Genomic DNA, 19,474 nt, shown 5'->3' on the forward strand with positions numbered 1-19,474 from the left:
CTCAGATCTCAGTCTCTTGAACAGCTAGGGTTACAAGTGTGAGCCACCGGCTCCCTGGCCGGGGCCCAGGCCTCCTGAGTCTCACGGAACCTATCCTCTCCCACATGATACACCCCTATTTGTATATCACCTTACACACCTCCATTGGGGTTTCCTAACTCAGTTCTCCCGAGGAAATGGGTGTAGATTAGAAGGGAGTGAAAGCTGTAGTACAGGTTTTAGGTTTTTTTTAAACAGTGATTAAAATATTTATTGGTCACTTCACTTGGCTTCTGACAACCCCTCTGTTTGCTAGGGACCAGGCCCTGGTGGGAGAAAGCTGAAGGAAAAGTGCTGCTGGGAGGAGACCCGAGGGAGGAGTCTAGGGGCGGGGCGGGGCTAGGCGCTCCGGGAAGAGCTGGGAGGACTCGGTGGGGAAGGGGTGGAGAGGGGAGACTGGGGACTCCGGGTGGCCCGTGGGGGATGCACGCGCCTGGGCTCGCCCTCACCCGGCCCCGAGCGCAGGCTGGCGCGGCGCGGCTCCTCCCTCGGCCTGGGCGGAAGCGAAAGGGAAAGCGAAAGAGGAAGGGGAGGCTGGGGTAGTGGAGAGGAGCCCGCGCCATGGAGCCCGCCGCCCTGCTCCTGGCTGTGGGTTTGGGTGAGCAAAGCTGGAGACTTGTCTTGTAGCCCGTGTGGGGGAGGCGGGTAGTGGTCCCATTGCGGGACGCGCGGGACGCTGTGGTCCCACCGGGGGATCGTGGGGCGCAGGTGGACCCATCCAGGGACGCGCGGGGCAGGTGCTCTCACCGGGGGGACGCGCGGGGCTGGGGCTGTGGTCTCACTGGGGGACCGCGGGGCGCAGGTGCGCCCACGGAGGGGGGCGCGGGGGCTGTGGTCCCATCGAGGGGAGGCGGGGGGCAGGTGGTCCCACAGGTGGGACGTGCGGGTGCGGTGGGCCCACCGGGGGAATGCTAGGGGGCGGTGGGCCCTCTGGGGTCGGTAGTCTTACTGGAGGGACGCGGGAGGGGGGGCGTGGTCCCACTAGGCCCCTGACAACCTTGGGTCGGGTCGCTCCAAGCCCTGGCCGTGGCATCACGGGCGTCCTCTCCCCCAGGCCTGGTGACTGCCGCCTCGGCAGGACACACGGCGGTCGAGTGCTGGTTCGTGGAGGACGCTGGCAGGGGTAGCCTGGCCCAGAGACCCGCTGCGCTGCTGCTGCGTCCCGGACCCCAGGGCCCGCCGCCCAGGCCGGACCTCGACCCTAAACTCTACCTCCAAGTGGAAGGTGAGTCTTCCGGGACTCACTCCACCCCTTGCCTCCGAGGATAGGTCTTCACCCTCCCTCCTCCCCCCCCCACCCCCCCACCACTTTTCCCAACGTGCGAGTAGGGGATCCTGGGGCCTGGGGAATGACAGCCGATTGGTCTACTGCTGAACCACATCCTCAGCCTAGATGACACAAACTTTTTTTCCCCATTGCTGAAGATCAAGGGGCAGTCTCCCTCTTAGATCTCTCACTGATTCTGGAATTTCCCCTCCATAAATAAATCGGGATTAAGCTGGGCTGTGGTAGTTCACAGCTATAATCCTAGCTACTCAGGAGACTGAGATTTGAGGATTACGGTTCGAAGCCAGCCAGAACAGAAAAGTCTGTAAGACTTTTACCTCTAATTAACCAGCAAAAAGCTCGAAGTGGAGGTGTGTTTCAAGTAGGTAGCGTGCTAGTCTTGAGCAGAGAAAAACAAGTGAGAGAATGAGGCCAAGTTCAAGCCCCAGTATTGGCACCAAAATAATAGTAGTAATCATAGTAAAGTAAATTGGGATTACCAATGAACTTTTCACTGTGGGTAGTCTTTATTTGAGCTTTTTTGGACACTATCCTTCCAGCCCCTTTTGGGACTCATTTTACAGCTCTACTTCTTTTTCTGCTCTCAGACCCTACAGGCACCCTGCAGGCTGCCTTCAGACGGTACCCCAGGAGTACCCCAGCTCCACACTGCGAGATAAGCCGCTTCCTCCCGTTGCCAGCCTCTTCGAGTTGGCTCAGAGGCCTGACACCCGAGCAGAGCTGCCCCCAGGCTCTGAATGGAGCTTGGCTGATGGTCAGCATGTCTAGCTCGGTCTTTAGCCTCTCCATCCTCCTACAACGACAGCCAGAACCTCAGAAGGAGCCTGTACCTATCACCAAGGCAACAGGTAGCTGGGAAGGAAGATAGATGCAGATGTATTCTAAGGCTTCAGATTAGCCAGGGACTCAAGTCTGGACTTGAGCAAGTCATTTCTCCAAATGGGGTTCACTTTTCTTTTCCTTACTTCTCCTTAACAGTATAATTCGAAACCAACAGTGGTTTGGGGGAGGGGCCTCAAGGTCCTCTATAAGGTGTGGCTTTGCAAAGACCAACCAATGGGGATCTGGGATCTGTATCTTGCTAGGCACCTAGTAGTTCACCCTGTTTCAAACCAGACTTGTTGGCTTTTCTGAGCCCAGAGAGGCAGTGGGCAATTAATGCAGAAATGGAGTATATCTGACCTGGATATCTAGATCTCTGGCACTCCTTACTCACTGTGAGGTGGTGGTGAGAATGTCCTTTTCTCTCTGAGTCTATTTTTTCCAACTATAAAAGACAGATACTAAGCTGGGTGCTGGTGGTTCACACTTGTAATCCTAGCTATTCCAAAGGCTGAAATCTGAGGATCATTTCAAAGCTAGCCTGGACAGGAAAATCCATGAGACTCTTCTCTCCAATGAACCTCCAAAAAAGCTGGATGTGGAGCTGTGGCTCAAGTTATATAGAGTACTACCCTTAAGCAAAAAAGCTCAGAGACAGCACCCAGGCCCTGAGTTCAAGCCCTAATACTGGCACCAAAACTAAAACCAACCAACCATATTCTCAGATCCTACCATCCCCAGAGCTTGAATGGACAGTGTTCAAAGCAGGCTTTAAGGGCTGTACCCTCAGTGCTCCTATTCACCCCTGGACCTGTCTGCTCACTCTGAGCCACGTAAGTTCCCACTCAGTGCCAGAGAAAAGGACATTTTCAGAGATGACAAGTATCAGAAACAGAAGTACCCTCTGTAGAGTGGGTAAATTGGAGTTTGATCCACTCTGTAACTTCATTTCTATTTTTTTCTCTCCCATCTCTCTTTTCCTGTCCCCAAGTGGTGCTGACTGTCCTTTCTCACACCCCTGCCCTTCGAGTCCAGCTGGGACAAGATGCAGTAGTGGACTTGAGCTTCTCTTACATGCCCCCCAACCTCGAGGCTGCTGCATCTCTGCCCCCAGGTCCCCCTCCCTTTGGCCTGGAGTGGCGACGCCAGCACATGGGTAAAGGCCATCTGCTCCTGGCTGCAACTCCTGGACTAGGTGGACAAATGCCAGCAGCCCAGGAGGGAGCAGTGGCATTTGCTGCATGGGATGATGATGAGCCTTGGGGCCCTTGGACCGGGAATGGCACCTTCTGGTTGCCAGCAGTGCAACCCTTTCAGGAAGGCACTTACCTAGCCACAGTTCACCTGCCATACCTTCAAGGACAGGTCACCCTGGAGCTCTCTATGCACAGTGAGTGGGGCACAGAAATTTCTACAGGGAGTGGGGGGGGGGCGGGGGGACTGGGGTTAGGACACCACCAGAGCATGAAGGAGGATGAAGACCAGGGTGCCTAAGTGACATAAATGGGGACCATGGGAAGCCAGAGGGAGAATGGCAGGAATTTGAGTGTCCGTAGGAATCTAGGGAACTTTGGCATGGGGATTCCTATGAAGCAACAATGGGAGACAGTGGTTCCCAGTCCTCAGAGGAAACCTTCCTACCTCTACTTTAGGAAAGCCAGAGGGCAGACAGGGAGGACTATGTGGATTTGTCTTCTCATATTCCTTTCTTACTCTTTCCTCAGAGCCTCCCAAAGTGTCCCTCATGCCAGCACCCCTTGTATGGGCTGCTGCGGGGGAGGCACCCCCAGAGTTGATCTGCCTGGTGTCCCACTTCTACCCCTCTAAAGGCCTGGAGGTGGAGTGGGAGCTCCGGGGTGGTCCAGAGGGCTATTCTGTGAAGGCTGAAGGACAGAGGTGGTTTTCATCTCTCCATCATCATTCGGATGGCTCTGTCAGTCTCTCTGCGTACCTGCAGCCACTTCCAGTCACCACTAAGCAGCATGGGGCACGTTATGCCTGTCGAGTACGTCATCCCAGCCTGCATGCATCAGGGCGCAGCGCAGAGGTCACTCTGAAGGTGGCAGGTAAGAGCTAGGAACACTGTGGCATCAGGCTGGCACCTTTGGATGAAGACAGGATGCTCACTCTCACACCTTCTCTCTGTCAGGCCTGTCTGGGCCCTCTGTTGAGGATGGTATAGGCCTCTTCCTGTCAGCGTTTCTCCTCCTCGGACTAATCAAGGCTCTGGGTTGTGTTGGTGAGTATGAACCCCACTGTGACCATGATCCTCCCCACTATAGACAACCCCCTTCTAGGAGCAGATATACCCACCTCTGCCCATTTCTGAATCTTATCTCCTCTCCATCTATTTCTACAGCCGCCTACCTGAGCATGTGCAAGGATTCAGAGAAGGTAACAGGGCTCCACTTCTTATCTTCTGGCCTCATATTGTTCTTGTTCCAACACTCTCACCCAGGGAGGGAGGGAGGTTGCTGGTATGGTGGGCAGACCCAGACTACGACTTCCCACAGACCTAGGTTAAATCCTGCCCTACATTCTAATTGTAGGGCCTCGTAAGCAAGCTACATCTGCATCTTAGTTTCCCTGAAGGAATTTAAAAATTACTTAGTCCTGTCTAATGGAAATATAATGCAAACCACACATGTAAACTGAAACAATCTACTAGTTAGTAATATTAAACAAGTAAGAATCAGGCATAATATCACATGCCTATAATCCCAGCACTTGAGTCTAAGGCAAGATCCTGAGCTTAAGGTCAGCCTGGGATATATAGAGAGATCATCTCCAATAACAAAAAAAGATCAAGTTAAAAGAAACAGGTAGGGGGCGCTGGGAAGGTAGCTCTGTGGTAGAGCACTTGCCTTGCATGCCTGAGGCCCTGGGTTCGATTCCTCAGCACCACATAAGCAAAAACAATAAAAGCCGGAAGTGGCGCTGTGGCTCAAGTGGTAGAGCACTAGCCTTGAGCTGAAGAGCTGAGGGACAGCGTCCAGGCCCAGATTTCAGGCCCCACAACCGGACCCCTCCCTAAAAAAAAAAAAAAAAGGTAGGGGCTGAGGAGGCTGGTGCAGTGGTAGCACTTGCTTAGCATGTGTGAGGCCCCCAAATTATAAAGGCGGTGGCATAGTTCAATGGAAGAGTGCTTGCCTAGAATGTATGAAGTTCATGGTTTGATCTCATCACCAAAAAATTACAAAAGAAACGGTTTTTGTTTTCTCTTTACCATAAGTAGTGTCAGTATAGAGCTTGAACTCAAGAGTCTCATGACCATTCTTGGCTTTCTTCACTCATGATTGATACTCTACCACTTTAGCTACCCCTCTAATCCAGTATTTTGCTGATAAACTGGGGATAGATTCTCACAGTCTTTTCTGTCTGGACTGGAATTTAACTGTGATCCACCAGGTCTCAGCATCCTGAGTTGCTAGAATTATGTGAGTCCTCACACTTCAGGTGTTAAAATGTTGGCTTTCTTCCATTCCTCCTTTACTTTCTATGGTGCTGTGGATCACATCCAGACTCTCCCATATACTAGGTAGGTGCTCTTCCACAGAACTATATCCCCAGCCTGTCAGCATACTGTACTTGAGACTATCCCTATGGGGCTACCATCCTGGAGGTAGCATTGACTGCCTGTATAGGGGCTAGCACATTGGATTGTGGAGCTCTCAGCCAGCTGTTGGATCGCTTAAATAATACAGTCTATCTCTTGGATAAGGTAAGAGATAATGTATTCCCATATCCCTCGGGCAGAAAAGGTTTGTCCCACCATTATCCCACGGTCTACGTCAAGGATGATCTTACTGGATTGACCATGAGCACTTCAAACCATTTGAAACTCCAAATCCCTCACTTCCTTCTTCATTCTCTTCCAGAAAACACAGTGAAGGCACTCACTATCATCATCCTATAGAAGCCACCGTGATCTCTGGCTGAAGCTAATACAGTGTGCCATTATCGACAAATTCCCTCCGAGTGGCTGGATTTTTTTAAGACACAATCTGGCATTCACTTTTTTAAAGCACTAGGGCAGTGGTTGTTTCTGTTTTAGGACCTCTTATCAGTCTAAAGAGTTTTTAATTATGTGAGAACTATTGATAGTGTACTAAAACTTGAAATTGAGAAAGGTTTAAATCACAAGAATACACTTTGCATTCATTCTGAAAACTGTGGCATCAACACATATCATGCACCTGTGGCATACCATACACTCTTGGGGAATTTTTCTTTTTTTCTGGTACTGGGGATTGAACCCAAGAAGTTGTATTTACAGGTAAGCACTTTGCCACTGAGCTACATCTCAGCCCTTAATATTGGTTTTTTTTTTTTATTTTACTTAAAAAAATTTTTTATTGTGAAAATACTGTACACAGGGGTTACAATTACATGGGCAAGATAATGAGTACATTTCTTATCAAGCATTGTAGCCTCCTCCTTTGTTTCCCCTTCCATCAGCCCTTACTATTGTTTTAAAAGGTCTTATTGAAGTAGTCTGGGGACCTCCAGGACAGAGAACACACCTGGAGAACAGATACCTTAGGGCCAAATCCATTCCTTTTGACCACTGCCGAACTCTCCAATCCTATCTAGTGCCCCCCTAAACTTCCTCTCAGAGGACAGCTATTCTTTTCTCCCAATGAAACCTGCAGCTTGCCTCTGGAGTCTCAATGCTGTGTTCCCCTATGCCTGGCCCATTAGCCCTCTCTGGGCCCAAGACATTTCCTTCTCTCCCCGCCCCGCCCCCCTTTTTTGTGCCAGTAGTGGGGCCTGGGCACCGCTTAATTTTTTTTTTTTCTCACTGAAGGCTGATAGTCTACTACTTAAGCCACAACCCCACTTCCGCTTTTTGGTAGTTAATTGTAAATAAAGTCTCACAGGCTTCCCTGCCCAGGCTAGCATCGAACCATGATCCTGAGATCACCGGCTCCCGGATTTCTTGCCCTTCTGGGGAGGTTTTACCAGGGTTCTATTTAAGTGATTGTGAGTCGTCAACGGCCCATCTTCCCGGACTGGGCCTCTCGAAGGCTGGTCGCAGCTAGTCCGTCTCGCGGCCGGGCGCCCACTGGAGGGCGTCACCAACAGCCGCCGGGAACCGGGCGGCGGCGCGGCCTGGGACCGACCACCACGCCGGGCCAGTCGTGTGGGAATAAAGTGGAGTTCTTGTGCTGCCGAGCGAGTCTCTCATCCTACCCCCTTTCCAAGCGCGATGAGTGCACAGGGCACCGGGTCACCTCCTGCTACCCCGGCATTCCCGGAGACCTCTCGGCCGCCCCAGGAGCTCCTCCTCCCGGCATCCGAGAACCGCTAGGCCCCAGGCGCCGGAAACCCCGCAGCGCCAAGTCTGAGAGCCTGAGCCGGAAGTGGCGACTTCCTGCCACGCCCCCAGGCGAGTGGGCGGGGCCTCCGGCTCCGCTGAAAGCCCGGAGTGGATTCGGTTCGCTGCACTCGTGGGTTGGGGATGGGCTGTGTAACCTCTCCGCGTGGGATACCGGGGTCCTCCCTTGCTTAATAAAGCGCTTCCCGCGGGAGTTTTCGTCTTGTGCTTTTTGGATGCGGGGGGGATGTCAAATTCTGCTCCTGCCCTTCCCCGGGAACAGGAATCTCTGTCCCATTTCAGTGCTGAGTGACGTGGACTCTAGAGTCCCTGAGTGTGTTTTGGGGGACTTGGAGATGGGGACCCGGCGCCCCAGTCCTTGCCCGGGGCCGTCCAGCGCTCCCCCAGTCTGCGGCCCTGGCTCCTGTCCTCACTTCCTTCCCCTTTTGGCTCCCGCTCTCGGAGCCGGCGGACGCGGGGAAGGGGGGGAGCGGAAAGGGCGGGAGGGCCCGGGAGCCCGGCGCCGGGAGGGGGTGCAGGGGGGTGCGGAGAAGCCGTGGAGGGGACTCGACCGGGGGCTGGAGATCGTCGGGAACAGCGGCCCGGGACCCGCGCTGCCCCCACCCCTACCGAGCAGGTCAGAGGTAGAGAACCGGGTGACCCTGCCCATTCCGGTAGCCGTGACCCCCCTCCCCTTACCCCTCCAATGTACCCAGGGCCCCCGTTTTCCATGTCTGTGTCGCCTCCTTCCCCCGGCCTTCCTGCAGGACTCCCATCCGGTTTCCTAGACACCCACCCGCGTCCCTTCCCTGCCCCCGCGCTCCCACGCCTGCCTGACTCTCCACCCCCTCGCCCCCGTCTCTCCCCAGGCGCCCCCATGGCCCGACCCCGCTGATTCCTCCACCCGGCCATGCTCCCGCGGCCCCTGCGGCTGCTTCTGGACACGAGCCCCCCCGGGGGAGTCGTGCTGAGCAGCTTCCGGAGCCGAGACCCCGAAGAGGGTGGGGACCCAGGTGGCCGGGCCGTGGGCGGGGGGCAGGAGGAAGAGGAGGAGGAAGAAGAAGAGGTGAGACGCGGGTGGTGGGACATGGGGTCTACATATTTCGGAGACTCTTCACCTGCCCTCGGTGTCTGGGTCCCACCATCTCCTCCTCCCTGCCTGGCTTCTATCTGCGCCTGTCACTGAGTATCTTGCCGGGCTGCTGCGGGTCCTGGCGTCTCTCCGGGTCTCTGAGTCAGTGTGACTCAGGAGCTGCCCTGCGACGGCCTCAAGTCCGGCCGGCTGTGCCTGCGCGGCCCCGGCCCTCTCCGCCCCAGCCTGCCGGCGTGCCAGCCTCGCGGCTGTGGTGTCTCGGGTCCCCGTCTCCCTCCTCGTTTTTGTTTGGCGGGGAGGGGTTTGTTTCCACAGTAACCGGCTCCTCTGACTCTGGGATTGGGGAGGGAACCCTCCGATTTCGTGATCCCTCCTCCTCCCCCTCCCCCTCCCCCCCCAGCCCTTGGGGCTAGAAGGCCCAGAAGCCAAGGCTTTGGACCGTGGAGGGACGATCCCAGCTGACCTAGGTAGAGTGTAGTAATCTGAGTCCTTAGGGAAAAATGGTGATGTTGTGGGCAGGATTTAAAGCCTAAGGAGAGGCTGGAAGTTAGATTTGGGACCTAGAGGCCCAGGACTCCAGGGTCTAGACTCTGGGTGAAGCGCTGGATTACTGGCAGGGCTGGTTTTTCGGGATCGGTCAGGGGAAGGGCTAGGACCACGTGACTTTGAGTCTATCCCACCAGCGAACATCATCTTCACTTCCCCTTCTCCTTCTTGTACTGGGATTGGAGCCGCTACCTTCAGGGGGTCCCCAGAGCTGAGATAGTGGAAGACTCACCCCAGAACACTCAAGGGGAAGGACTAAGTTTGGGGCTTGTCAGGTTTGGGTGGGGAAGGGCGGGGCTTGTGACTGTGCTTGTGCCTGAGATTTCAGCTACTCAAGGTCTCTTTGCCTTTGGCCTAACTTCCCTCTTCAGCTTTTGCACCCTGTTTCTCTGCCGTGTTGGGGCTCAGCTCTGGGGGGGAGGGGGCTCGAGGGTCTCCAGGATAAGGGTTCCTGCATTCAGTTGAACCCCTTACTGCAACCCCCTCGCCTACACCGGGCTCTGAGGCGTCTAGGGGGGGGCTGTCTGGGCCCCAGGGAGGGAGACCTGGGGTCATCAGCCCCCCCCACCCCTCGTACTCGCTGGTATTGCCCCCTGCCATCACAGGTGAGGGCCACAGGGGAGGTGAAGGGCCGGGGATAGAGGGCTGGTGACAGTGTGGGATGGGCCTGGACTGTCTGACTTCCCCTTCTTTGCTTCTCCAGGCTCCCGTGTCTGTCTGGGATGAGGAGGAAGATGGAGCCACCTTTACTGTCACGAGCCGCCAATATAGGCCTCTTGATCCTTTGGTGAGATCATGACACTGGCTTCTCACCTCTGACCCCCTCATCTAGCTCTCTTTCTTTGGCTGGTTTTTTTTGGCCAGAGTGCTAGGTTAGAATTCTGGAGTTCAGAGCTGGGCACCTATGGTTCATACCTGTAATCATAGTTACTCAGGAGGCTGAGATCTGAGGAACACAGTTCAGAGCCAGCCTGGGCAGGAAAATCTGTGAGACTCTTATCTTCAATTAACCTCCAGAAAACCAGAAGTGGTGCTATAGCTCAAGTAATAGAGCACTAGCCTTCAAGAAAAGAGCTCAGGGACAGTGCCTAGCAGAGTTCAAGCTCCACAACTGACAAAAGGCAAAAAAAAGAAAAAAGAAAAGAAAAAGAATTCCGAAGTTCAGGATTCTGCCATGTTAAGATTTAAGCCAGGTCCTTTACCCTTTCTGAATCTCAGCAAAATGAGCTAGATCTGTTTCTAGATCTGGGATTGTTCTAGATATTCAGAGTATGGTTGAAGAAACGGACAGTGACCAGTCTTCTGTGTCCTCCAGGCCCCCATGCCTCCTCCACGATCTTCTCGACGGCTCCGGGCTGGCACTTTGGAGGCCCTGGTCAGACACCTGTTGGATACCCGGACATCAGGGACTGACGTGACCTTCATATCAGCCTTCCTGGCCACCCACCGGGCCTTCACCTCTACGCCTGCCCTGCTTGGGCTTGTGGTTGACAGGTCAGGGTCATAAGGGACTAAGGGTTGTGGAGGTTTCTGGACATCCTAAACCTGGAACATTCCTGCAATGCAGTCAGAGCCATAGGAGGTTTGGGAAAATGCACAGGTAGATTGTCTTCCCTCTCCAGGCTGGAAGCTCTTGAATCTCATCTTCCTGATGAGCTAGAGAGGACAACAGGGTGAGTGACTCCTGACTTGCATCTCAGTCCCCTCTGCCCAAGCTGCATCTAGACCTCTGACTCTTGGTTGATTCCCCTTCTCCCAGGGTAGCCATTTCTGTACTGTCAACCTGGCTGGCCTCTCACCCTGAGGATTTTGGCTCTGAGGTCAAGGGTCAACTTGACCGGCTTGAGAGCTTCCTGCTTCGGACAGGGTATGCAGCAGGGCAGGGTGTTGGGGAGGGCAGCGCTGACCTCATCCGCAACCTCCGGTCCCGGGTGGACCCCCACACCCCTGACCTTCCTAAGCCCCCGGCCCTCCCTGGCGACCCCCCTGCTGACCCCACGGATGTCCTGGTGTTCCTCGCTGACCACTTGGCCGAACAGCTGACCCTGCTAGATGCGGTGAGACCCCATGACCCTGACCCCTTACTAGCCTCTCCTTGACTCTAGATCCTTCCCTTGGTTCTAACCCTTCCTGATCCAGTTCCCAGCCTCCTCCATCTACTGTTTTGACCTTTTCCCATCTCCCCTGGGTTGTTACCCCTCAAATCCTGTCACCCTCTGGTTCTCTAGCCATCTGAGATCCTCATGTCCCTGATATTGGAAGGCTCACCTCACTTGATTATGAACTTTAACCTCTGCCCTCTACCCTGCAGGAGCTGTTTCTGAACCTGGTGCCTTCCCAGTGCTTGGGGGGCTTGTGGGGTCACAGAGACCGGCCAGGACATTCCCACCTCTGCCCATCTGTCCGAGCTACTGTCACACAGTTCAACAAGGTGGCAGGGGCAGTGGTTAGCTCTGTCCTGGGGGCCACCCCCACTGGAGATGGGCCTGGAGAGGTGACCATTCGGCCACTCCGGCCCCCTCAGAGGGCCCGTCTCCTGGAGAAGTGGATCCGTGTGGCAGAGGTGAGAGGAGATTGCCCTGTTGGGGACCGTGATGTAGAGAAGGTGGGGTGGGGTGTTCCACAGCTTCAGTTTTCCTCTTGGACCTTCACAGGAGTGCCGACTGCTCCGAAACTTTTCTTCAGTTTACGCGGTTGTGTCCGCCTTGCAGTCTAGCCCCATCCACAGGCTTCGGTCAGCGTGGGGGGAGGCAGCCAGGTATGAGGGCATGGCACAGAACAGAGGGTGGAAGTTCTCCTGAGAATTGAGGAGTGGGTGGCTGAGCCAGGCTTGTCTTCAGGGCCACTGTTCTTCCTCCCCAGGGATAGTCTGAGAGTCTTTTCCAGTCTCTGCCAGATTTTCTCCGAGGAGGATAATTATTCCCAGAGCCGGGAACTCCTCATGAAGGTGAGACCCTGCTTTCTGGTTCTCTCAGCCTTCCCTTTGCCTACTTTTCCCTCCATATCTTCTTGCTTTGTCATTGACAGGAAGTGAAACCACAGCCCTCTCTGGAACCACACTCCAAGAAAGCCCCGAGGTCTGGCTCTCGAGGTGGGGTGAGTGACAGGGCTGTTGGGAGGGACTGGGAAAGAGTCTGGAGTATGTATGAGCGAGAATAGACTGGGCTTGAAAGATGAGGCCCAGGGGGTGAGAAGAATGATATCTGTGCTCTGAGGCTGTGGGGAGGTAAATGTAGAGGGACAGAGGGTGTCTGATCCTGACCTCTGACTGCAGGGGGTGGTTCCATACCTTGGCACCTTCCTAAAGGATCTTGTGATGCTGGATGCAGCCTCTAAGGATGAGTTAGAGGTAGGTGTGTATATGTGTATATATAGTGTTCTCACTGTGATGATGTAATAGGTGTGCCTCAGGGTCAGCAAACTTCCCTTCAAAAAGCAGCTGTAAGGCCTAAGGGGCTGACAACTGGGCTCTGGGGCCAGATGGATTTTGTTACCATGGTGAGTGGCCTAACCTCTTGGGCTTCAGTGGTCTCTAGAAACACTAACAGCAGTCTGTTGAGGCAAATGAATTTGTATTCAACCTGGCAAAAATGTCTGCATAGAGAGTTTGCTAAAACAAATATTGAGGGGTTGAGAAGGTGGCTCAGTGGTAGAGCGCTTGCCTTGCATGCCGGAGACCCTGGGTTCGATTCCTCAGCACCACATAAGCAAAAAGAAAAAAGCCGGAAGTGGAGCTGTGGCTCAAGTGGTAGAGCGCTAGCCTTGAGTTGAAGAGCTGAGGGACAGCGCCCAGGCCCAGAGTTCAGGCCCCACGACCGGACCCCCCCCAAAAAATAAATAAAATAAAACAAATATTGAAGGGATATAACTCAGGAGTAGAGTACCTGCCTAACATGCGAAAAGCCCTGGGTTTCATCCTGAATACTGGAAAACTAAAAGTTCCTTACCTTTGTGTGTGTGTGTGTGTGTGTGTGTGTGTGTGTGTGTCCTTGGCCTTGAACTCAGGGCCCAGATGCTGTCCCTGAGCTATTTTGATAATTGTTAATATTCTACCACTTGAGCCACAGCTCTGTGTCTGACTTTTTGGGTACTTAATTGGAGATAAGTCTCACGGGACTTTTCTCCTTAGGCTGGCATCAAACTGAGATCCTCAGATCTCAGCCTCCTGAATAGCTAGGATTACAAGCTGAGCTACTGATAGTACTAGGCTCCTTACCTTCTTTGAGTCTCATTTTATCATCTGTGAGGTTAGCTCCATTTTCTACCTCAACTCCAACTTAAAAGAAAAACAACAACCAGGGGCTGGGAAGGTGGCTCAGTGGTAGAGTGCTTGCCTTGCATGCATGAGGCCCTGGGTTCGATTTCTCAGCACCACATAAGCAGAAAAGGCTGGAAGTGGTGCTGTGGCTCAAGTGGTAGAGTAGCCTTGAGATCAGGCCCCATGATTGAGGAAAAGAAAAAAGAACCTAAGAACGAAAAAGGAAAGAAACAGGATTGGAGGCATGGTCAAGTGGTAGAGTGCTAACCAATGAGCAAATGTTAGGTACTGAGTTTGAGTCCCTTTCTTGGAATAAGAAGAAATAAAGGGTGAAGTGCTGAGTGCTGGTGATCATGCCTGTAGTTATTCAGGGGGCTGAGATCTGAGGATCTGTTTGAAACCAGCTTAGGCAGGAAAATCTGTGAGACTTATCTCCAATTAAGTACCAAAATAAGTCAGAAGTGACTAGACGCTGGTGGCTCATGCCTGTAATCCTACCTACTCAAGAGGCTGAGATCTGAGAATCATGGTTCAAAGCCAGCCTGGGCAGAAAAGTCTGCAAGACTCTATCTCCAATTAATCACCAGAAAACTAGAAGTGGGTATAGCACTAGCCTTGAGTAAAAGAATAGCACTCAGGACCTGATTTCAAGCCCCATGGCTGACAAAAATAAATTTAAAATATCACAAGTTGAGCTGTGACTCATGTGGTAGAGCCCTAGCCTTGAGTGCAAAACCTAAGAAAAAGTGCTGGGGGGGCTGGGAAGGTGGCTCAGTGATAGAGCGCTTGCCTTGCATACCTGAGGCCATGGGTTCGATTCCTCAGCACCACATAAGCAAAAAGAAAAAAGCCGGAAGTGGCGCTGTGGCTCAAGTGGTAGAGTGCTAGCCTTGAGCTGAAGAGCTGAGGGACAGCGCCCAGGCCCAGAGTTCAGGCCCCACAACCAGACCCAAAAACAAAACAAAACAAAGAAAAAGTGCTGGGGGTGGGGTGGGGTGGGGGGAGGTGAAGTGGAGAGCTTGGAAATGAGAGATATGAGGGGAAGGGAAAGGATGCCTGGAGGAGTCAGAGAGCCCTGTGATTAGAAGAGACACTCTGTTACCCTAAGTGGGATTCCCACTTTCACTCCTATCCCATGGTCTTTGCAGAATGGCTACATCAATTTTGACAAACGGAGAAAGGTGAGCGGTCTGCATGCACTGGATGCTGGATGCCCCATCAGTGTCCCAGGAAGGGGAGGAGGAGGGAAAGCTGGGAGTCTTTATGTTTTGGCTTCTGAAGCCTGAGGACTCTTTTCCAGGAGTTTGCTGTCCTTTCTGAGTTGAGGCGGCTCCAGAATGAATGTCGAGGCTATGACCTCCGACCTGACTCTGATATCCAACAATGGCTCCAGGGACTCCGGCCGCTGACGGAGGCTCAGAGGTGAATAGCTGAGCGAGGTTGGGGTTGTAGGGCTGGATGTTGGGATTGGTGGCAGGTCCTGACCTCTGTCTATTGCTCCCCCCTCCAGTCACCGTGTGTCCTGTGAGGTGGAGCCATCTGGAACCAGTGATCCTCCGGCTCCAAGGGTGCTCCGTCCAACACTAGTCATCTCACAGTGGACAGAGTGAGGGAGGCAGCAGCTGGGGAGGGGGGGGCATTTCTTGGGATTTGTCACTTTTCCTCTGATTCTCTCCTGCCACTCCAGCGTTTTAGGCTCTGTTGGAGGCCCCACCCCCCTTGTGGCCTGGGACAGGCCCAGTGTAGGGGGCGATGAGGTGTCTGGAACCCCTGCTCCTTTGCTCACCCGGTTGGCCCAGGTGAGCACTGCTTTTGATCACTGATTTCAACACTGATCCTGACTCTGATTATTTCTTCCTTAGCTTCTCTGACTTCATGACAGTTCCTATGTTGTTTGACCCTAGCATATGAAATGGCCATCCGTCTCATCTCTGGACTCTGCCCTGGAAAACAGTCCCTCTTTGCACACTCCAACGGATCCTAGCCACCTCTCTCCCCCAGCCTCCTCCCCTCGGCCTTCTCGGGGTCACCGCCGCTCAGCCTCCTGTGGCTCCCCACTGAGCGGGGGTACAGGAGAAGGGCCTTTCAGGGGGACTGGATGTGGGGGAGGGGGATCTGGGCCAGGGTCCTCTGATTGCCGAATCATCCGAGTCCAGATGGAGCTGGGCGAAGATGGCAGTGTCTACAAGAGCATCTTGGTGAGGGAGCCTGAGGCTGGGGCTGGGGGAAAAGGAGGGTGCCTTGTTGGAGTGTAAATGTTGTCAGGTTTGGGCAGCCAAGTAGAGTTGATTCTAGTTTTAATTCTGACCTTTGGCTTTAGCAGCTGTTTTATTTTGGTGGCTACTTTGCACTAACAGCTATGTCTTGTATTTTGGGAGTTCTATGAGACTTTCAGGACCAACAGCAGTTTTCCCACAGGGAAGCAGCCTTGTTACACTGGGCACCATGTGGGCTGGCTTATGGGGTTCGGGGAGCCACCATATTGGGTTTCCTGTTCATTTTAAAGCATTAGACACAGGTAACCTTCTTTTGGTTGGGTAGGTGACTGAGGTTGGAAGGATGGGAACTAGAGGTCATCATGGCCAATTTATTGCTCTTCTGGTTTCCTGTCCTGCCAGGTAACAAGCCAGGACAAGGCCCCAAGTGTCATCAGCCGTGTCCTTAAGAAAAACAATCGTGATTCTGCCGTGGCTTCAGAGTTTGAACTGGTACAGCTGCTACCAGGGGAGCGAGGTCAGAGGGCAGGAGGGAAGGCAAGTGGGATGGGGGGGTGGTACCATCAGTGGATTGTTTCCACATCTGGGCAGTTGTCTGATGACTGCTTGACACTTTCCTCTGAACCTGCAGAGCTGACCATTCCGCCCTCAGCTAACGTCTTCTATGCCATGGATGGAGCATCCCATGACTTCCTCCTACGGCGGCGAAGGCCCTCTACTGTCACTCCGGGCTCTGCCAGCGGCCCCTCTGCCTCAGGAACTCCCCCAAGTGAGGGAGGAGGAGGCTCCTTTCCCCGGATCAAGGCTACAGGGAGGAAGATTGCACGTGCGCTATTCTGATGAGGAAACCCTGTTGACTTAACAGAAGTCATAGATGGCGTTCATACCAGATATGGGGAGCCATCTTGAAAGGTGGCAGTTGTAACTCATGAGACAGAAATTCTGAGAGGTGACCAGCTACCCTGGGGCAGTGAAGTGCCACTTGTTTACCAAACTGCTAAGAATAAACCCATATGGGAGCGGGTAATCTTGTACACAAGATGGATACCTTTGGCAGCTCCTCACCTCTGATGAATGTGGCACACAGATAATATGGGAAAATGCACTGGTTTCTGATTCCTGCCACATTCTAGCATGTGAAGGGCCAAGGAAAGGCCTAGAGTAGGGCAGGGGAAGGAAAGGCCTAGAGGCTCTGAGCCCCAGGGCAGAGAGGAATGGCCAGTAGGTTCTAATACTTCCCTTTCCCCATTCTGGGGATTACAGTCACTGTGACACTAAGATAATAAACCAAAACACTACCTGACTTTATCTCTATCCTTGCAACACATTCTTGAACGGGTTGCTGGGCATGGGAATGGGGGTGGAGAGTTGGCCAGGTAGGAGCCAGGGAACATGAACGGGTACAATGTCTTCTACTCCCACGAGGAGCTCAAAGCAATGTATGAAAAATAGTTTCCTCAGAACAGTTCATTCCTCATGTGACCTCTTCATTCTCAGTTGCTTTACTACCTCTCACCTTTCATAGACCCGTGTGAAGCAGAAGCCACCAGATGAAAATGATGGCTATGAAGAACTTCCTTGGGGTCACCTTTGTAAGACACAATTCTAGCACCAAGAGAAAGAACAACTTTGTGGACAACACATATTTTAGAAGGGATTTTAAGTCACATTCAAAATATTCTAGGAAGAGAGGCTGAAAAGAATTAAAAGATGTCAGGGTTGGCTGGGTGCTGGTGCTCATGCCTGTAATCCTAGCCATTCAGGAGGCTGAGATCTGAGGATTGAGGTTCAAAGCCAGCCTGGGCAGGAAAGTGCATAAGACTGTTATCTCCAATTAGCCACCAGAAAACCAGAAATGGTGCTTTAGCTCAAAGTGCTAGCCTTGAGCAGAAGAACTGAAGGACAGCATCCAGGCCCTGAGTTCAAGTCCCACAACTAACAAAAACAAGGGATAGAGGTTTGGCTCAAGTGATAGAGCATCTGTCTAGCAAGCAGGAGACCCTAAGTTCCCTAGTATGACCAAAAAAAGGCCATATATGTCATATATGGAAAAAGCTGGTTTAAAACATTCAAATTAGATTCAAGAAAGATAGCTGGGCTCTGGTAGCTGTAATGATATAATCCTAGCTACTCGGGAGGTTGAGATCTCAGGATCAAGGTTCAAAACCAGCCTGGGCAGGAAAGTCAGTGAGACTCTTGTCTTCAATAAATCTCAGAGAAAGCCAGAAGTGTGTTGTGGCTCAAGTAGTAGAGTGCTAGCCTTGAGCACAAAGAGGATCAGGGACAGCACCCAGGTCTTGAGTTCAAGCCCCAGGATCGGCAAAAAAAAAAAAAAAAAAGGGACCTAGGGAGGAATGTAAGTGATTATGTCTATGATGGAAGGGGCTAGAGAAATGGATAGAAATATGACTGAAGAGGCCGGACAGAAAACAAAGCCAGGTGTTTAAAAATTTTATTAACTACTATAATATAGTCCCTAAAGCTGCCTCCTTCCCACCCCTCCCTTCCCTTCCCCCCACTATGGGGGTCAGGCCTTCCCAGGAGCTCCTGCCTTTGCTGCCTGGGCTCGCTGGAACTCCTGCTGCAGCTGGGCTAGGGTCTCCCTCTGTTGCTCTGACTGCCGCTCAAGGTCTCGAAGCTGGGATTCATATCGCTTACTGAGGAGAAGAAAGGAAGACAAGTAGAAAAATTGAAATTAGTGGGGCTCATTGAGAGAGCTGAAGGCAAGAAAGTCATTGGTGGAAAACTTGAGGTCTAAGGGAGGGGGAGGGGAAACGGGACTGCTGGGGACAGATGGAGAACTACAATATATAGGTGAGGTGAGCACAGGTTGGTGGGACAGACTTACATTTCAGCTGTGATATAGTCCAGCCTCTTTCCCACTGTGGCCCGAGCCTCTCCCAGCTCCTGTTTGACCAGCACTGGACCCAGAAGTTTGAACACTACATTGGACCCATCCAGCAGAGCCAGCTCCTGATGGAGGGAGAGAACACGGCCGATTGAACCATAGCCAGCACAGGTAAGTCCCTTCTCGCCCCCCCCCCCCCCCCCCCCGGAATCTCAGTTTCTCACCTCCTTCACGATGTTATTTTCTGTTAGTTGTGCCTCAAGCTTCTGCCTTCCTGACATGGATTTACTCAAGTCTGAGGTATTGGGGGAGAAAAATGATTAGGAACATCAAATGTGTCAGAGACCCCCACAATCCCATCCCGAAGAAAATGGACGTGAGGGAGTAGAGATTGACGAAGTCAGCGGTGAATGAATACTGAGGCGAGAAGCAAGTGCAGGCGAGGACCGGGACGGGACAGGAATCTTTATCTAGACAAGGCTTTGGGGTCTGAGTGGATTGGGATGGGGCCACACCCCTTACCTTTCTGTAGCTGTTGGTATTTCTCCACTTCTCCCTGCAGCTTCTTTTGGATCAGCTCAGCCATGGCGAGGATGAAAGTCTGCGGGGAGTGGGAGGGGAGCGCTGGGTCTGAAGATCAGGAAGGTACCCGAGGTCCCTTTTCTGGTCTGGCCTGCAGAAATGACAGCTCTTGTGAGGAGCAGACCCTTGGAAACACCGAGGCCTCTCCTCGCCCTGGATCTCGACACTATCCCGGCTTCGGGACAGCAGGAGCGAAGCCGGACCTCCCCAAACCCTCCGACCCAAACCCTATCCCACTCACGTTCTCCCGTCTGTATTAGAACCCGGAAGTAAACAGGGAATGCTGGGAAAAGACCACGCCTGAAGCTGCTTTAGGAACCGATGCTGGGAAATGTAGTTCTAACATGTTCAACGAGTGTCATTCTACCAAAGAGAGGGGACTCGAGCTGCTTTAGGTGAGGTAATGAAGTTAATCTGGAAGAAGAGACTGACTTGCATCCTGGTTCCTGGCAACCGACTGGCCTT

At 53.0% G+C, this 19,474-nt stretch overlaps 3 protein-coding genes across 10 annotated transcripts; 2 read left to right on the forward strand and 1 right to left on the reverse strand.

Annotated features, from left to right (window-relative positions):
- Nucleotides 1-520: 520 nt before the first annotated feature.
- Nucleotides 521-6,292, forward strand: LOC122111413 (TAP binding protein). Its single transcript, XM_042684236.1, has 8 exons — nt 521-637; nt 1,094-1,264; nt 1,915-2,175; nt 3,141-3,539; nt 3,874-4,215; nt 4,299-4,388; nt 4,509-4,543; nt 6,028-6,292. The coding sequence occupies exons 1-8, from the start codon at nt 601-603 to the stop codon at nt 6,037-6,039; spliced, it is 1,347 nt and encodes a 448-aa protein (XP_042540170.1). The 5' UTR covers nt 521-600; the 3' UTR covers nt 6,040-6,292.
- Nucleotides 6,293-6,996: 704 nt separating this feature from the next.
- Nucleotides 6,997-16,882, forward strand: Rgl2 (ral guanine nucleotide dissociation stimulator like 2). 8 transcript variants are annotated; one of them, XM_042683794.1, is made up of 18 exons: nt 6,997-7,599; nt 8,336-8,532; nt 9,809-9,892; nt 10,421-10,599; nt 10,728-10,778; nt 10,865-11,162; nt 11,417-11,668; nt 11,760-11,863; nt 11,968-12,052; nt 12,133-12,201; nt 12,380-12,454; nt 14,512-14,544; nt 14,664-14,785; nt 14,874-14,969; nt 15,051-15,162; nt 15,268-15,561; nt 15,982-16,096; nt 16,211-16,882. In XM_042683794.1, the coding sequence occupies exons 2-18, from the start codon at nt 8,377-8,379 to the stop codon at nt 16,417-16,419; spliced, it is 2,334 nt and encodes a 777-aa protein (XP_042539728.1). In that variant the 5' UTR covers nt 6,997-7,599; nt 8,336-8,376; the 3' UTR covers nt 16,420-16,882. The 8 variants fall into 8 exon arrangements, with proteins under 8 accessions (XP_042539728.1, XP_042539731.1, XP_042539726.1 ...); XM_042683792.1 differs by lacking the exon at nt 6,997-7,599 and adding an exon at nt 7,961-8,103; XM_042683793.1 differs by lacking the exon at nt 6,997-7,599 and adding an exon at nt 7,995-8,140.
- Nucleotides 16,883-18,034: 1,152 nt separating this feature from the next.
- Pfdn6 (prefoldin subunit 6) lies at nt 18,035-19,411 on the reverse strand. Its single transcript, XM_042683801.1, has 5 exons — nt 19,251-19,411; nt 18,950-19,100; nt 18,652-18,722; nt 18,428-18,552; nt 18,035-18,236 (listed from the first exon to the last, which is right to left on the reverse strand). The coding sequence occupies exons 2-5, from the start codon at nt 19,011-19,013 to the stop codon at nt 18,107-18,109; spliced, it is 390 nt and encodes a 129-aa protein (XP_042539735.1). The 5' UTR covers nt 19,014-19,100; nt 19,251-19,411; the 3' UTR covers nt 18,035-18,106.
- Nucleotides 19,412-19,474: the final 63 nt, after the last annotated feature.

Source organism: Dipodomys spectabilis, unplaced genomic scaffold (genome assembly GCF_019054845.1).
Source record: "Dipodomys spectabilis isolate Male_0828 unplaced genomic scaffold, ASM1905484v1 ptg000085l, whole genome shotgun sequence".
Lineage (NCBI taxonomy): Eukaryota > Metazoa > Chordata > Mammalia > Rodentia > Heteromyidae > Dipodomys > Dipodomys spectabilis.